Source organism: Colius striatus, chromosome 13 (assembly GCF_028858725.1).
Source record: "Colius striatus isolate bColStr4 chromosome 13, bColStr4.1.hap1, whole genome shotgun sequence".
Lineage (NCBI taxonomy): Eukaryota > Metazoa > Chordata > Aves > Coliiformes > Coliidae > Colius > Colius striatus.
Window position 1 is genome coordinate 21,358,154 of NC_084771.1, and position 17,068 is coordinate 21,375,221.

Sequence of the window (17,068 nt, forward strand, 5' to 3'; positions counted from 1 at the left end):
GAAACTCAGCAAGGAGAGGGTCGATACCAATTCCAGGTCTGAATTAACGGCCAGAGGTTTGCCACTAGAGAAGATCAGAATAAATTCAAGCTGCCAGATGGCTGATTCATTCTTCCAGGCAGGAGATTCATGCTCACGCTGCTTCCTTTTCTTTGAGGGCAGCGGAATAGGAACCCCCTCTGCAATTCCGTTTCCCCTTTTCTATTTTTAAAATAAACAAAGCCACCACCCTTTACCATTCCTTTTCTTTTTCAAAAGGATTTGCTTACAGAATTAGAAAAAAACCCCAGAATTTGTATGCTGCATTTGTTCCAAGGTGGAGTGGTAACTTAGATGGCCTATATTAAATATGCCACAGACATATTTTTACCTGTTTAGTTGAGTACAGAGGTAAAAGCAGTCTTCCCAATTAGATTTTTATTCCCCAGATTTTTTAAACTGGCTTAGCCACTCTAGGGAAATCTCCTCTAAATCCTTCTGGAGATGAGCTGTTATATAACAAACAAAAATAAAGACCAAAAAATGGGTTACTTTCCCATAATTTGCAGGAGGGAGATTGCACATCAGCAGCTCCATAGGCCTTTCCCTGTTCTGTGAATAATTTCCTCCTTTTGTGATTTACATGTCTCCCTGGTATGCCTCTGTTTCTCACCAGGTCTTTCCAGATCGCTTAACTCAAGCCTGAATTTTCTTTGACTCCATGAGTTTCTGCCTGCTGTGCTGTCAGACCTGCACAGGAGCACAGAACCACAGTTTGTCCTGTATCGCTAAAAAAGATGGAAGTTTTAACTCCCCTTTGTTATCAGCACCAGAAACGACAAGAACCGCAGTAAGGGGCAATGCCTTCACTGCCTGCATTGCCAGCAGCTTTATCCAGTGCTTGTGCCAGTTATTACCCAAAGCCCCGTGCTCATTCCCTGTTGGATGTGAGGTACTCTTGCTCCATCTTGTTCTTTGAGATAAAAATCTCTTAGCTGTGTTTACAAGTTTTCATCACCAAACTGCATAAAGCCCTTCTCCAAGCTTCAGTTGAGAGGAGCTGCTTTCACTTGAGGTATCTCCTCACCTTAAGTACAGGAAAGAGTAAGTGTTGTCATTCAGGCCATTTCTCATGGAGCTGAGCTCCAGTTTCCAGATGTAGGGAGGTTTTGGGAGACACAACCAAGACTTACTTGTGCCCCTTAGCTAAGTCCAGACAGAGGGATCATGAATCAAGTAGCATTTTAGGAGTCAGGCACCATGACAGCACTATCGACAAAGTCTATGGAAGAAGCTCAGGAATGAGAGAAACATGTTTCAGATCGGGTAAACTAGGTAAGTGGCAGGGTACGGTTAAAGGCAGGAAAGAACAGATTGTACAACAGAGAAAGGGCCAGGGTGAGAAGCAGACAAGAACTGAAATAAGGTCAGGTGAGCCAAACAGCAGTGAGTAGCACTGAGCAGGGGAAGCAGCTTTAGCAAAGTGACAGATAAAAAACAAACAGTGAAACTACTTCATGCTCTTGATGTGCAGGGCAACTCACCAGCTGGGAACAGAAAGCAGTTCTTGGTTAGTTAGATTTTCTTGGGTCTCCAGCCTTCCTGAGACTCTGACGTGGACCCAGGTGTTTGCCTGAAAAGGGGAGGAGGAGGCTGGCTTGTGATTCAACAAGGTTAGGATAGAGTTGGGACAGTAATGTCATTATTCAGCCAATAGAGTAAAACAATTATAAAGTCAAATAGATTTTTATTTAAGCTTGGAAGAAAATCCTCCATCAAATGTATTTGCAGGTACACACCAGGTTTGGATAATGACAGTGGCTTGGTTTATCTTGCTCTTTTCCCCACAAACTAAGAAGGCTAGAATTTAGAGGGTAGAGTGGGACCACACGCAATGAGGGGTTGTGACAGATAAGGAACAGATGACTCAGATCATAAGCTTGCATGGTTTTCAGGAGCTGACCTACCACATTCCCAGATCCTACATGTATCCCTATCATGCTTTCCTTTGGTTTCCTTTAGGTTTCATCATCCACCAACTTCCACGTTTCTTTCAGACAGTGCTTCTCACAGTCTTCCAGTCATATGCCTGGAGCTCAAGATTATTCTTGCTGCCTAGACTCTGACACAGTGGGAGGTGGAAGCAAAGCAAAATGTGATCTTGCCATTAGCTGTGGTTTAGGTTTTTTGTAAGTGGCACAATGCATAACAAATAGCAAGGAATACAAGAGTTTATGACATCTTGGTGGCTTGCACAGATGTTCAAAACCGTTAAGATAAAAATACTTCTTTGTGTGACTTCCGTAGCATGGCTGTGGAAGCCCTGCAGAGCCCCAGTGCCAGCAGCTGTGAGTGAAGTGCTTCTCCTCCCTGGCAAAGAGCACTTCAAGGATGGGTGCTACCCACACTGACTCCCATCCCACCTCCTGCCTGCAGCCTCACCACCTCTCTCTGTACTCCTGGTCCCAGCAGCCGTGGGGCTTCCAGCCTGAAACGTGGGACTTCCTTACAGAAACCAGCAATTGCCAGTTAGTCTCAACAAAGCAACTGTCAACAAAGTGACAGAAGTGCTACATTGTTATGCAGGTAGAAAAGTTAAATAAATGTAACTTTTGGTAACATTCTGTTTTGCAAAACACCAAGATAAGCGTTGTTTTTCTGGTGGCTGTACCCTCCTGGACTGACTCTAGTAACATCACGCAGCTGTTATGTAGGCATCAATTCTAGACTCCCCAGAAGCCTCTCTCTGGTGTGCATGAGTTAAAAGGGAGAGACTGCTGTGGCTTGACATCCATTTTTGAAAAGCCTGTATTCAGAAGATCAACTATTTGGCTCAAGTGATGGCTCTCATCATACCGTGCAAAACTAAGAAAAATGGTGTCAAGAGTTTTGCTGCAAGATCTAAACTCCTAAGATCAAAAGGATGTAACATGAATAAACTTAAATATTGTCTGTCATGATAATTTCTCAAAGATTAATTCATTCTCCAAAATTTGCAGGTGACCATAACATTTCCAGCAAACTTGGCTTTTCAGCAATTGTAATGATTCTCCTACATCTTTTCACAGTGGGACTCTGCAACAGTGTTTTCCATTTTTTGATAGTGAACATAATTTTTCCATTTTAGAGCAAAAACTCTAATTCAAGTATCTCTCCAATACATTTCCAGCAATTTGAACTTATCAAGTATTTTATCTCAGCCATAGCTGTCTACACTATAAAACTGTAAATGAGTAATTATCCAAAAGCAACCAAGTATTTTTTACCTACCTTAAAATATGCCACTTACAATGTAATCAATACCATTTCCCCCTAGATTCCTTGTGTTTTGTTTATCCAAGCCATTTATAACTGAATATATACTGTCTTTTTTCCTGTCCTAGAAAAAGCAAGATTTTTAGGTAAGTTGGTCAGACAGCCATGTACTCTGAAATAACGCTCATTTGGACTGTACTGTTGATGTCAGTATTGCTCAATAGGAATTCCTGGTGAAGAAAAAAATAAAATCTAAATTTCAGCAAAGGTTCATTATTACCACACGTCATTTGAAATCTCACAGAAAGCCACATTATAATTACAGGACACTAATTGCTGTACAGCAGCATCAGTACATCTCTTGAAGCAATGCAACAGGATAGCATGAGCAGAGCTGGCATGATACTTTCAACAGCCTGAACCAGTGCAAAGGCATGGCAGGGTCATAGAATCATAAAATGTTAGGGGTTGGAAGGGACCTTTAGAGATTATCTAGTGCAACTCCTCTGCTAAAGCAAGTCCACCTAGATCAGGTCACACAGATGGGTTTTAAACACCTCCAGAGGAGACTCCACACCCTCCCTGGGCAGCCTGTGCCAGGGCTCCCTCATCTGCACAGTAAAATAGTTTTTCTTATGTTTAGATGGAACTTTTTGTGTTCCAGCTTCTATTACCACTTGTCCTGTCACTAGATAAAACAGAAAAAAGGGATGTCCCAACCTCCTGACATCCATCTTTTAGATATTTGTAAATATTAATGAGATCCTCCCACAGTCTCCTCTTTTCTTGACTGAACAGCCCCAGGTCCTGCAGCCTTTCCTCTTAGGAAGGATGCTCCCGTTCCCTGACCAACTTGGTAGCCCTGTGTTGGCCTCTTTCCAGAAGTTCCCTGTCCCTCTTGAGCTAGGCAGTCCAGAACTGGACACAGAACTCCAGATGAGGCCTGATCAGGGCAGAGCAGTGGGGGAGGAGAACATCACAGAGTCATGGGGGAGCAAAGATTTTCTTGATCAAATTTCTAAGCTGCTCATTAAAACTTGTACACCTAAAACACACAAAAAATAGTAAGAGGGAAAGTATTCCTGGGTATTTCAGTTCCATGAGGAACGAGGTGATCTCACTAGACTGGCTTTTCCCGTTTGAGTCTGTGGAGAGGACCATCACCCTTTGCTGAGCAGGTTCAGGAGCTGAGACTAGTGCTGCCGTTCAGCACAAGCCAGGCCACGGGAAGCCTCTGGGGCAGCAGTGGAAGTGCCTCTTTAGCCTCCTCTTTGGCATGTAGCCTCTAGCTGGTAAGAGTCCACAATACACAAAGTGAAGGGTAAAACCAGCACCCTGTGTAACAACTTAGTTTGCACACTTACCATTGCAGAAAAACCTCCTCCTTCGCCCAGTGAAGTGCTGACCTTCCCTTTGGGGAGGCCTTTCACGTCATATGCCAAAACTTGCACACCTTGAGGGGCAGAACAGATCCTCTTCTGAGTAGTTACTCAATAGTATGGCAGCTAAGGTCACCGTCCCTTGTACCATTTACTCCTAGCGTGCACTGCTTCAGCTTGACATTTCACATGAACACGGTAAGCATCTGCATAAACCTCTCACCCAATTACAGTTCGGTTCTACTTACTCATTTTATTTATTTTTTTGTTAAGTTCAGTAAAAAGAAGCATAAAAGCTAACTTCAAAAAGCCATGTCTCAGGTTAACAACAATGCTTTGAAAACTTAGACAAACTCTTTGCGCTGTAGCTTCAGGCTGCACACACAGCTAACAAAAACAAATGCTGGCGCATTGCTGTCAGAACCAACCAGGCAATATTAAAAGAAATATTTAAATACTCCAACTTAAACCCCCCAAATCTATAATAAATGAAAATATTTTTATTATGCTGTAAGCTTTGGATCAAGCCCCAAAACAAAAGATAAAAAGTATGGACAGCTAAGTCCCTGTAGAGATACAAGCTGCAGCAACCAGCAAAGTATGTCAGGGTTATGCCTCAAGCTTCATGTTTCAAGGCAGTAAGAAAAAGCTAAATACATAACAAAACATTGGATCTCTGGGTTTTCTGTTCCTACATTAGGCAAGCAATTTCCATGTTTTCTCAACAGAACAGTTCGAGAGTACATTAAATCCTCTTGTACATCTCCCACGTATCTGGAGCAGCAAATAGTTCTGCTGTTGCAACTAAAATGGAAATAAGATTTTACCTGGAAGCTACTAGGAGCTGCTGAATATTGCTATTTGAATATACTCCATAGCTCTTCACTCCAGGTAACTTTCATAAAAATCAACTGCAAAGGCATCTTTGTCCTGCTACTAACCTCCTCTGCGATCACTTTGTGCTCCACTGATTTGCATCCTCTTTTCTCTCTTTAAACACTCAGTACCAGTGTCCATGGAATTTCTTCCGCTTCTTTAAGATACTGAAAATCAAAGTAATTTGAGAAGACATCTTCCTAATTCAAGCTGTCAAAATTTCATGACTGTGCTAATTATTTTCTCACATACAGCCTGAATAGAACTCTGATTATAGTTTTTTGAAAAAACTAGACCTACAGAGCAGTTGTTTTGTTTTGCTTAAAAGTCTTTTAAGTAAAATTTGATCAAACTCTTTCCCAGACAGGGCTTTGGCCAGCTGCATGTCAATTTCTGCAGTCTCTAAGATAGATCCAGTTCACCCGGATACACTCTCTCAAATGACTTAGGTTAAGGTTAGGTAACAAACCATCTGCTTAAGTAAGTCAGCATAACATAGTTTTCAATATTAACTAAACAAGCTACTTCAGGCAAGACACAGCAGCTCACAGGCAAACACAACCCACCCTTAGTTTCCCTTGAAAAGCACAGACACCCTTCCTGCAAGTGCAAATGGGACCTCGATGTGCTGTCAGAATGGCCAGTCCAGATCTGTCCTGAAAATTCCCTGTATGCATCAATTATCTGCAACACTAAACTCCTCACAAAGACACAAAAAGGCAAAATGAAACCTTTCTGTGCCAAATTATTTATGAATTTCTAGTCATGGTAAACTCGCAAGAACTAAATTCCAATTTATTACCAAAAAAGCAAAATTAATGTCTTTCTATTTGATTATGAACAAATGGATACAAACAAAAGATTTTACTTCTTTTCCAATTAAAATATATTTGTTATCCTTAATAACACTCAGGTTAAATTAGTAACAGTTGAGTTACAAAACAAAGCAGCAACAGAATGCAACCTTCTGTTACAATTTTTTTTTAATCATGTGAAAATCAAATATGCTGATCAAGGGCCAACTGGGTTGCACTTCATGTTAAACATTCACAACGTTACACCACTATCTGCTCGCAGTGCTTATTTAAAAATATAGAAAAAATACACATTCTATTTCTGTGTATTGGATTTAGAACTTTTATCATGTGAAAAACTATATTCTTTATATTCAATTTCTCTTAGTGTGTAGGACTCAGATAAAAATGTACACGCAGGACATATGAGTAGCTCCACAAAACAACTAAGTCACATAATTAAGCAGAGTCATCATAAACCATCTGTACTTAAATACAAAGCTATGACACTTATTTAATCGGAGAATTGAAGATCATTCCAGTAAGAAATAGTTCATTAAGTATTTTAAGGTCACTCTAGAATACTTCTTCACTTTTTAATTTCAATGCTGTAAAATGACAAGAACAAAAATAAAAGATTTCTAACATTGCTTGTGAATTAATCAAAATCTTAAAAAGAAAGCAGTCTCATGGAGGTAAGAGTTTAATCTTCTCTTATGAAAAAACAGACTAACAGAAGCACTGCAAAGTACTAGCAGAGAAAGGAGTTAGTATTACAATAAATGGAGAAAAAACCTCACAAGAAAAAAAAAGAGACAATAAACACCTTTTGGTGTAGGGGGCCAAGTTTAAAATGAGACTGCACCTTTCATGAAGGGTACACAGTACATAAAATCTCCCTAATTTCTGTGGAGTTTGCTCTTAAAGAATTTAGGTAGAATACAGAGGGAGTTTTGTGAAAAGCAGATGGCTGAAACCAGTTTACTGAAGACAATTGAAAAAAATAGGGAGACGAGAATCGTATATAAAACCAACAAACTCACAAAGCAATAGCACCAGAGTGAAATGTTGCGACATTCTCTGAATTATGTCACAACTAAAGTTTCAGACATAAGGTCATATTTTCCATCTTAAAAAGCATTTTTGAGAACCTAAAATCTCAGAATGTACATGTGTGTCAATCTTTTAAATTAACTTATCTACAAATTTTACATAGGGCAGAACTCCATACAACTGTATGTGCAGTCAGAGAGATTCCTGCACAAGTGAAGCAAAGGAATGATCAAATAAATAAAGCTTTGCAGCCCTTTGGCTTTCCCCAGTCAGGTCTATGGAATTGAATTTACAGAACATATACATTTGCCTTCAGTATTCGTTGTTACAAAAAATTCACTTAAGGAATATAACTCTTCGAATACTGCCAAACTCTACACACAACAGAAAAATGTAAATACTGCCATATGATCATGTCTTGGGATTAAGTGCGGTCTTTTTACAGTACATTACACATTTAATGCAATAAAGGAAACATTTGCATCCACAGTCCTCTGTATTTCACTAATACATAAAAATCTCCTGTCTCTTCATAATATTTGTACGACACAGAGGGCATTCATGAAGTGCTTGAGCACATTCCTTACAGGCAATGAGGTGACCACAGGGAATGAGGACGACTGATACGTCTTTAGCCATACAGATTTTACAAAGCTTTTCTTCCTGCAAGCGTCTCAACTTCTCTTCAGTACTGATATCTAAGAAAAATAAACACAGAAAAAGAAGTTAATGTACTTGGTACCACTGAATCTTTTTTTCTTTACACACAAGGTTTCCTTTGCATGATTTGTCATGCAAAGGTCACACTTAAAAAGAAAAAAAATCACAAGAGATAGGAAACCAAGCTGCAGCATGGAATCCTCCTTTTTTTACCTTCCACCTCTCATTTCATTACATCTCCCAGGCCAATGCAAGCAGGGAATTCAGCTACCTATATTTGCAAGCACTTACATATCTGTAGGATTCAGAATATGCATATTTCAATCAGGAACCATTCTTTTCACAGACTTCCCATTGACAGCTTCACCAAAGCTTGTAGAGAAGGTGAAAGAAAGGCTTGTAGATAATAGTTAAGCAATTTGGATTTTTTTTTCCCAGAGAATTTCTCCAGAGAACAGAACGAAGATGTGATTTCCTTTCCTGCCTCCATTTTCAAAATGCCCACATTTGAAAAAGCTTAAAAATTTGTAATGCAAAAAGAATACATTTTGCATTGTACATGAGTGAGGTCTTCATTATTCCAGCATGCCCTGTTTGAAAATGCAAACTTCAAATGCCTTCCCTGCCACTTGGGGAAAGCTCTGCACAGCCAACCACCAGAACAACATCCACCTTCACTGCAAGTTTTTTTCCCCCCATACTGTCCACTAAAGACCTTATAAAAAGGATTGGGCTGGTAAGTTCTCTACCCATCATGCCACCTAAGTGGTCATTTCCCCTCCTGTGAAACCACCTGTAGTCTTGTCTTAAATTAGAAGTCTCCTGAGTTAGAAATCTTGGGTTTGGTCTATTTGCAGTTTACCACAATGGCTGGCTGAGCAGAACTTGTGAGTCCCAGCAAGGCTGGAAAACAAATTATTGAAAAAACCCATCATCTGGAAGTACGTAAGTTTTCTTATTAGCCAAGAAGGAAAATGCTTCTAGCCCATGCAAAAATTTATACTAAAAGATAAACAATACCTTACTAAGATTTCTTCATTTGGAGTATACTGAGTATTTGACAATATCATAGAATCATAGAATGGCAGGGTTGGAAGGGACCTTGTAAATTGCTTTATCTAGTTCTTTGTGCCACCAGAGTCTGCACACCTATAGTTATTCTTGCTTTTATTTTTAAATGTCATTGTCACTGTAACTTTGACTTTTCAGATAGCACATATAACCTACATGCAAGACTATTAATTTATACATTTTTGATGTACTAATATCACTTATTTTGTAGAGGATAGAGTACTTAACACCCTCTTTGTTCAACTTTTTTATAATGTCCAAAAATAAATCTCTTGAATTTTAAGTTACAATACTGTAACTTCACCTTAGGTAAGACTCAGATCAGAGGGTAAAATAAATAGTCAACATAATCTATTTCACAGACTAAAGTGAAAGTGATAAGAAAGTACACACAGAGGTTCTGTAATTGACTAAGCTCCTCTTGCTCAACTGGGATTTCATTTGGTTCTTCTTCCCTTGTATTTTCTTTCTGAGCACTTAAGTCTGCTACCAGATCCTCAACAGATGTGTGACTTTCTCCAGACATCTGCAGTCTCCTTTCCATGGTGTTCCTAATCTCAGACAAACTGAAACCCATGTCTATGGCAATTTGTACCAAGGGATTCTGCAAGAGATCACCTAAAATAAGAAATAAAAACAAACAAACCAAAACAACACAATTTAACAAGGATGAACCTGATTATTGGACAGTATTCACCACTGTACTCTAAACCACTTTGTCAAGTATCTAGCCAAAAGAGCCGTATTTCCCATTGGAGATTTTTTTTCTAGTTGTAAAAACGACATTATCAAACACTCAAAACTGCTTGAGATGTCTTCTGCCATAGCTTTCCCAGTCTCCTTTAATCTATTTATAATCTAGAAATCCTTCTAGCTTTGCTATACAAATCAACTACTTCAACTCAAATAAAACGTCTTATATAATTAACAAGTTCCAGAACTGAATGATATGTAAGTATTTGATAACATTAACTTGAATTCAGCTCAGGGAAGAAAAACAAACCATACATACGTTGAATGAAACCAATAAATCATTAGAATTGACAAAACCAAAACACAGCACAACCAGCAAGCAAGCAAGCTTATTCATAACAAGACATACCACGATTTTGGGAAAACATTTTTTAGCCTATTGAACCTCCCCTTCCTCTTTTCAGTATAATTTTTTAGATAGATTTGTTAGCTGTGTGTCTTATTTCCAGATTTTCTAGGACACACAAAAATGACTAATTTCTTCTTTGCTTAATCACATTGTTCAAAGAGAAATACTTTCAACCTAATTTTCACTCTCATAAAAGAGCAGTGTGTGAGAGATCTCTAAAGCAGGTTTTGTGTGACCGCTCTTACTAGCGATGGCTATCATTCCCTGGGATGATGCTTCTTGACTGTCTTTCTACTACCCCTTTAACTGTCTTGTCTTTTTATTGCTTGGTATTTGTGAAAAGCATTGCAGGAATGTGTAACACTGGAACACATAACCAGCTATTTCAGCTTTCTTATTTAAGCTTTCTCAGCTTCCTAGTCCTTGCTATTTAACAGACAACTCTTTCTGCCTCATGAAAAGCAACAATGATTGTTTCATTTCAGTATTCTTTAACATTCATCCCACAGCACTAATTCAACACTTGACGCATACTTACTAGCTATAAAAATAAGACCGCAGCCTATACATACGTCTTTAATCGTTTACAATCTTGACTTTACAATACTTATCCAACCATGATTAGATTTCCCCTAAGATAAATAAAACTCATTCCACAGTTGTTTAGAAGCAATGGACAAATATAATCCAACAATTTGCCTGCCATGCTTCATTTTAAAATGTAATATGGTTCCTTCTAAAAGGAACCATTTGCTTCACTATACATGCAAATATGGACATTCCAAAATAGGGGAAATGCTTGGGTTGATTTGGGGGCTTTTCTAATAGGTACCTTGAGGAAGTATTGTCCTTTCAGCAGCTTCTTTCTAGAAGTGAAATACGAACAGACAAAATTACAATTCTGGAGACAGCAGAAAAAAATCTATACAGTTACAAGACAGAAAATAGATATTTGATCTCAGTTATTATCCTGACTAAAACTAATAGATATCTTCTGAATAACTGTAAAGGGATTACTATTTTGTTATGTCTTTCCTATTGTTTAGTTTTCATTTTAACCCATCTTTGCAACAATCTTATGTGCACGATTCTTAGTCCGTTGAAGAGTAGAAGATAACATCAGTTTTACTTTGTAGTGGTTGTGTGATTGTGTACCACTTCAACAATGCTCTATCAATAAGAACTACACAGGAATCAGGAAACTATTCATTGCAAACCTTATGTTTCCAGTTTACAAAAATGCATCACTTGTTCAGTACCAAACACAGGATATATTCGAGGTACTCTGGCTGTGATCAATCGCCCAGCTACACAGAACTGTGGGATCCTTGTATCACAGAGCCAGAACAAACTTTTGTCTTTCACTTTCTATCAATGAAAGACGCAGAAGAAACACCAAATGATATGCAGATAATTACAAAAGTAACTTAATAAGAAAATATTAGCATTGTTTTCTATTTTAATAAAATCACATTTGGTTAATAAGCAAGACACTTACTGTTGAATTCCTACATCCATCTCTTAAGTGAACATTATTTATAAATTCTATTCCCTTTTCCTTTCTCACAAATCTGCACCTATAAATAAAAATACTTAGTTACAATAAAACTGCATAAGGAGCAAACAAAAATCAACTACATACATTTCCTGTATCATACAGAATGCTTGCTTTTGAAATCTCTAAATATTTAGTCAACATCAGTAACTCATTCAAACACTGCTAAAAACAGCTTAATCACTTCAGCACTACTTATCTTTGTCACATTTTTGGCAAAACGGAAACAAAACACTTCCTGGCCATGACAGACGATGCCACAGGTTTACAGAAGCAAGGACTCCAATGAAAAACAAACGTTATGTTAGAATGTTGTCTCTTTTAGTGTTTTACAAGTAAAGAAAAGGAGCCATTTCACCAAGACAGGTGCCTTACATGTTTTCTTTCACTATTTTCCAACCAGTCCTAGCTGCAAGGCAGAGCTCTTCCCTACCAGAAAATGTAGGGAATGCCATAACTCCTCCACAATAGTTCTCTAGCTTCAGCAGCACTTCACCTCCATGGTGTCCTGTTCCTGGACATATACAACATGCTGTGAGAACACACTACCACCGAAGTTGATGTGCAAACAAAAACTCCATGTAAGATAATGAACTATCTCAGAGGAACTAATCAAATCTGACCTAATTTAAGCAAACTAAACCAAAATCAACTCCATACAAGGAGGAGTGAAATGTATCAAGAAAAAGCATCTTAATCATTCACTGCACCAAGGCAAAAACTTGGACTGGCATCTCTTTCAAATGGCAGAGACTACTAATTAAAACCTGCTTGTCTGGTTATTGAAAAAAGGATCAGTGAATGCATAAATACTCACTTACAGCTTCTAGAGAGCTTTTCTCCTCAAAAGACAGATTTAGCAGCTAACACATGAAAGACATTGATTTTATCAATGTTATTCAAGTAACTAATCCTTTGTACTTGGACAGGTTTTATCTACCTGTAAGAAACAATGAGTCCTACACTAGTCCTCCTCTCCTCTAGACAGATTTTAGACAAAATTGGTAATATTTTCCAGAAACTATCTCTGGGTCTGGATTCCTCAACCCTTGACAATTATAGAGAGCTATGTTTTGAATCCAGTACCACTATTGACTTCTTAGTGTTTGTTTCAACCATGACAAAAGGTCAGTCATCTGTATCCTGACAGAATTTAGAAACTTTGGCATGTATGAAGTCATTGAAACAACAATTACAATCTAGCATTTTGGAAATAAAGAAAAAAAATAATGACAAAAATCACTATTGTGCTGAGATATCAGTTAAGTTCAGACACAGCAATATTCTCCTCCCTTTAGTAATTCCAACAAACAAGCTGACATACAAACAACACTGACTTAAAAGTATAGTTATTCTTAAGGTACAATTTCAAGGCAACCCTTCAGACTGATCACTGCTAATGAGTTAGTTGTGCCCTCAGTCTCTTGAGATTTAGTTTCCCGCTTACTTGAGAAGAACTCCCTCCTAACTCTTAAAGGCAAATTTAGGTTAATGTCCTCTTTGGAGGCTTCCAATACAACACTAAAGCATGTGTTGATGATTACAGAAGGTAGAAGAGATGGAACTACAAAAATAAGGACCCTGTGAAAAAAAATTCTTTAAATTTTTGCTACTTATTGAAAAGGAAAAACATAAACCATGGAATATAACTGATATTCCTCTGGTGCCTAAATGACAACAAGGAATGAGAAGGAAGTAGAGGAGAACAGCTACAAAAAAGTTATATTGTTATTTTCCTAAATCCAAATAACATTATGCCACAGAAAACCTCCTGAAAACTTTTATCAGTATGTTCTGTCATTAAAACATAATATACTATAAACAAGACTCAGAGATGCAACAAGAAAACAGTAAATAATACCTTACCCAGGAAACCATTTGGCATGTTGATCCCATGGGTCCTCATTTTCCTTCCATTCCTGCAATCCTCCACCACAGTGGAAACACACAACATGATCACCACTACCTGAGGAAACACAAGAGAATAAGGTTACATATTTCTAGTAGGAATAAGAATAATAAATTTTGAACTAAAAAGTTCCATTAAGACAATAAATATTTTGATTAGCAATTGTAACTGAAAAGAATTCCACTGCAAAGAAGGACATATTTCATCTGATTTAAAACAAATGTTCAGAAGACACTTGAGCTCAAAAATTAGAAAACTTGAAATATTCGTGAATTTTTATTTCAGTAAGCAATTATACAGATAAAGAGAAAAGGTTAAAAATAACCTATTATGGAATAGCTCAATCCCCTGGTAAACAAGCTGTGCTCTATCACAAAGCATTAAAGATGATTATGTGCCTCTTTGGTTCTCCACTTCACCATTAAGACGTGCTCTATATCGAAATAGCATAACTGTAGACATTTGAAGAAACTGCATTCTCTCTGCTCTAGCACTATGCCTACTGTACTAAAAAACTGATAGAAACCTCTTCAATATTCTGTTCATTGAAAACGAGAGGAAGTATAGGTAGAATTTTCCTACAGAGCTAAATCACTGTCAGGCCATAGGAAACAGACTTCTCACAGAAGTTACTTGAACAGCCATGGAGTCTAATAAGCTGGTGCTTATTTAGTGCATCCCCACAACACAGATCTTGCTTGGCTGTGAGAAGTTAAGTAGTTTTAGGAATTCAAGAAGAAATCAATAAAATCAATTCTATTGGGTACAAATATTGCCCATGGACCACCTATAAAAGAATATATCAAAAGTTTTATATTTGGGCAGAAGTAAAACAAATGCAACCAGATTTAAAAGTTCTTCTGAGAGCTACTGAGAGAAAAGCCAAGATGAGAGCAAGAAATGATCACAGATAATCACCTTTTCTTTGTGATCTAATAATAGCAATAATTTGCACAGCACTTCTCAGTGAAGAATTCTGGAGCTTCAACAGCACCATGCAATTCAGTCTAATTGGGAAAACAATGCTCAAAGACATTGGAGCCTTACTCTGGTCCAGCACTGCATGTCTAACAGTAAAAGCTCTTCCACTGGAGTCATTGTCTTCATAAAGCCTTTACAGTATGCAGTAATGACTTCTGCTGGTTTTGGGTGTCTGAATGCTACAATGATGCAAATGTATTAATTAAATAAAATGGCACATGATCTGCATTGTCATGGTGCTAGGCTTCTCTGTGGGCCACAAGCCCCCTCTTTAGACTGAAGGTGGATATCCAGAAGACAGCATTTCATTTCAAAAAAATACTAACTTCAATAATTGCCATTATAAATATTAAATTCAACATCTGTTCTAGTGAAAAATGTATGATAAGTATTTTAGCAGACAAAACCCAACACTTCTGCTAAAAATTGTTATGACCAAGTTTATATTTTGCTATTTTGACACAAGAAGTATGAAAAGTAGTTTACACAGGAAAGAAATTCTGGATAATCATTCCATATTAATAACAAAAAGTTTATTTTTTCGTAATAAGACACTTAAAACATTTCTTTCTAAAATATATTAGCTCTTTAAGGTCTGGCTTACCTATGCTATAGAACCCAGCTTCAGCAAGTCGCTCCTTGTCAACAGGATATATCCAAGTTAAAAATGTTTGCAAACGTCTTGTGTGTTTTGCCATAGATGGATTCCTTGGATGCTGTGCATTGTTCAGACCACTTATCCCAAGCTCAGCAGGAATAGTTTCAATTGGAAGATTTCCAACATCCCGTCCCAGGACAAAAAAGCATTTGGGAAAATGTCTCTTGTGTTCTGACCAAGCTCTGTCACTGGGTTCCCACTTACTCAATTTTCCACCACAACAAAAACATGCCACTTGGTCACCGATCCCAGTATAATAGAATCCAGCATTAGCTAATTCCTTTGCTGGCAATTGGTCATTGAGGGGCCAGTTCTGAAAAGACTGTAACCTTCTCTCTTCACTGCACATAGCAGGGTGTTTAGGATACAAACTATCTGACATATCCACAACCTGCCTAGTTCTTAAAAGGTAATCTGCCTCCACATCAGACAGGTCATCCAGAGTATGCGGGAGGGCTGAACTGCTGGAACCATTCTCAGCTCTATGCTGGTAGTTCTGGGTGAGAGGTTGCATGTTATTTTCTAGAGAAGTAGATTCAGTAATAAATTTGCAATTTGGGGAAAGGTTTTTGTGTCTCTCAAATGCAGAATCCCCAGGTGCCCATCCTTCAATAGTTACAAAGCAACTGAAGCACTTCACTTTGTCACGTTCTCCAGTATACACAAAGCCAGCTTGTGCTAGTGCTGATATTGAAACCAGACAGTCAAGTGGAAATCCCACAAAAGTTCTCAGTCGGTAGTGTTCCTGTGCCCATTCCTGGTCACCGTTAGTGTCTGGAGTGGCAGAAGCTTCTGAGTTACCTGGGCCATTACACATCATCTCTTCATAAGCAAGGCTCTCCTTTCAGATTTCCTAAACAAAGGATAAATGTTTCAATTTCACCAACAGAAGAACAGATTCATACCCTTCCGCAAGCCTGGAAATTAGCTAAATTAAGCTTGCCATCCTTTATGTTTCAAAAGAATGCCTCTTCGTCTTCCCTCCCACCTTACCCTGGTCTGACTCTCCTGCCATGTAGAGGCAAACACCAAGATATTAAAAACAAAATAAAAACCCAAAACATTTGTAAAGAAAGACAGCAAGATCAAGAAGTTCTACAGTCCAACAAAAATCTACCTGGAAACATACAGGTTTGTACATCTTTAAAAGCATGTTCCACTTCTTAATAAACAAACATTTCAAGAATGAAATCAACAAAACATTTAACAAAAGCTCGGGAAAAAACTGCCGTAAGGCTTCCAAACCAGAAATATGAAGTTCCTAAATTTAAAATACTGATCTAAGTCAAATCATATTTGCAAGACTTCACAGTCCTGTTCTTTACACAATCATCTTTTTTTTTGCCTGAACTAAGACCATGACTGCACAAAGCTGTAATAATTCAGCAATTAGCAAAAAAAAAAAAAAGCATATAAGGAAGAAGAGAATATGTATTTATTAGAATGAATGCCCTCTGTTCTCTGTATGGGTCCTGAAATGTACCCATTTAGTGGGTACCCAGAAAGTGGGCCATAAGGCAAAATTTTGCTTCCCACAACACACTCCCTCCTCAGCCCCTGCATTACTGTTGATGATACTTTCTGTAGAGTCCATGCAGATGTTACAGTAATTGCTTATATAATATCAGATTTAGCTTCTACATTAAGGACAAAACCTTTCTTAAGTTTTTGGAAGGGGGAAGGAAAGTGAAAATATGTGCATTGCAGGATTGCTGCATCCTTTGCCAAGATGACAAAGATAATTAACCTATAAGCAGGTTGAGAAAACACGACATGAGAGACCCAGCATGTTTGCT

At 38.0% G+C, this 17,068-nt stretch overlaps 1 protein-coding gene across 5 annotated transcripts in view; it reads right to left on the minus strand.

The window, feature by feature from the left end:
- Positions 1–4,598: 4,598 nt before the first annotated feature.
- Positions 4,599–17,068, minus strand: part of XIAP (X-linked inhibitor of apoptosis) — a 35,082-nt gene continuing 22,612 nt past the window's right edge. For 3 of the 5 annotated variants that reach the window (XM_062006673.1, XM_062006674.1, XM_062006671.1), the window contains 6 exons: positions 15,219–16,125; positions 13,591–13,690; positions 11,668–11,746; positions 11,002–11,035; positions 9,461–9,685; positions 4,847–8,034 (listed from right to left, as the gene is read on the minus strand). In XM_062006673.1, coding sequence (XP_061862657.1) covers positions 7,841–8,034; positions 9,461–9,685; positions 11,002–11,035; positions 11,668–11,746; positions 13,591–13,690; positions 15,219–16,092 — 1,506 coding nt within the window. In that variant the 5' untranslated portion in view covers positions 16,093–16,125 and the 3' untranslated portion in view covers positions 4,847–7,840. Of the gene's footprint in view, positions 4,688–4,846; positions 8,035–9,460; positions 9,686–11,001; positions 11,036–11,667; positions 11,747–13,590; positions 13,691–15,218; positions 16,126–17,068 lie in introns of those variants that run through there. The other 2 variants (XR_009819655.1, XM_062006675.1) reach the window with 2 other exon arrangements.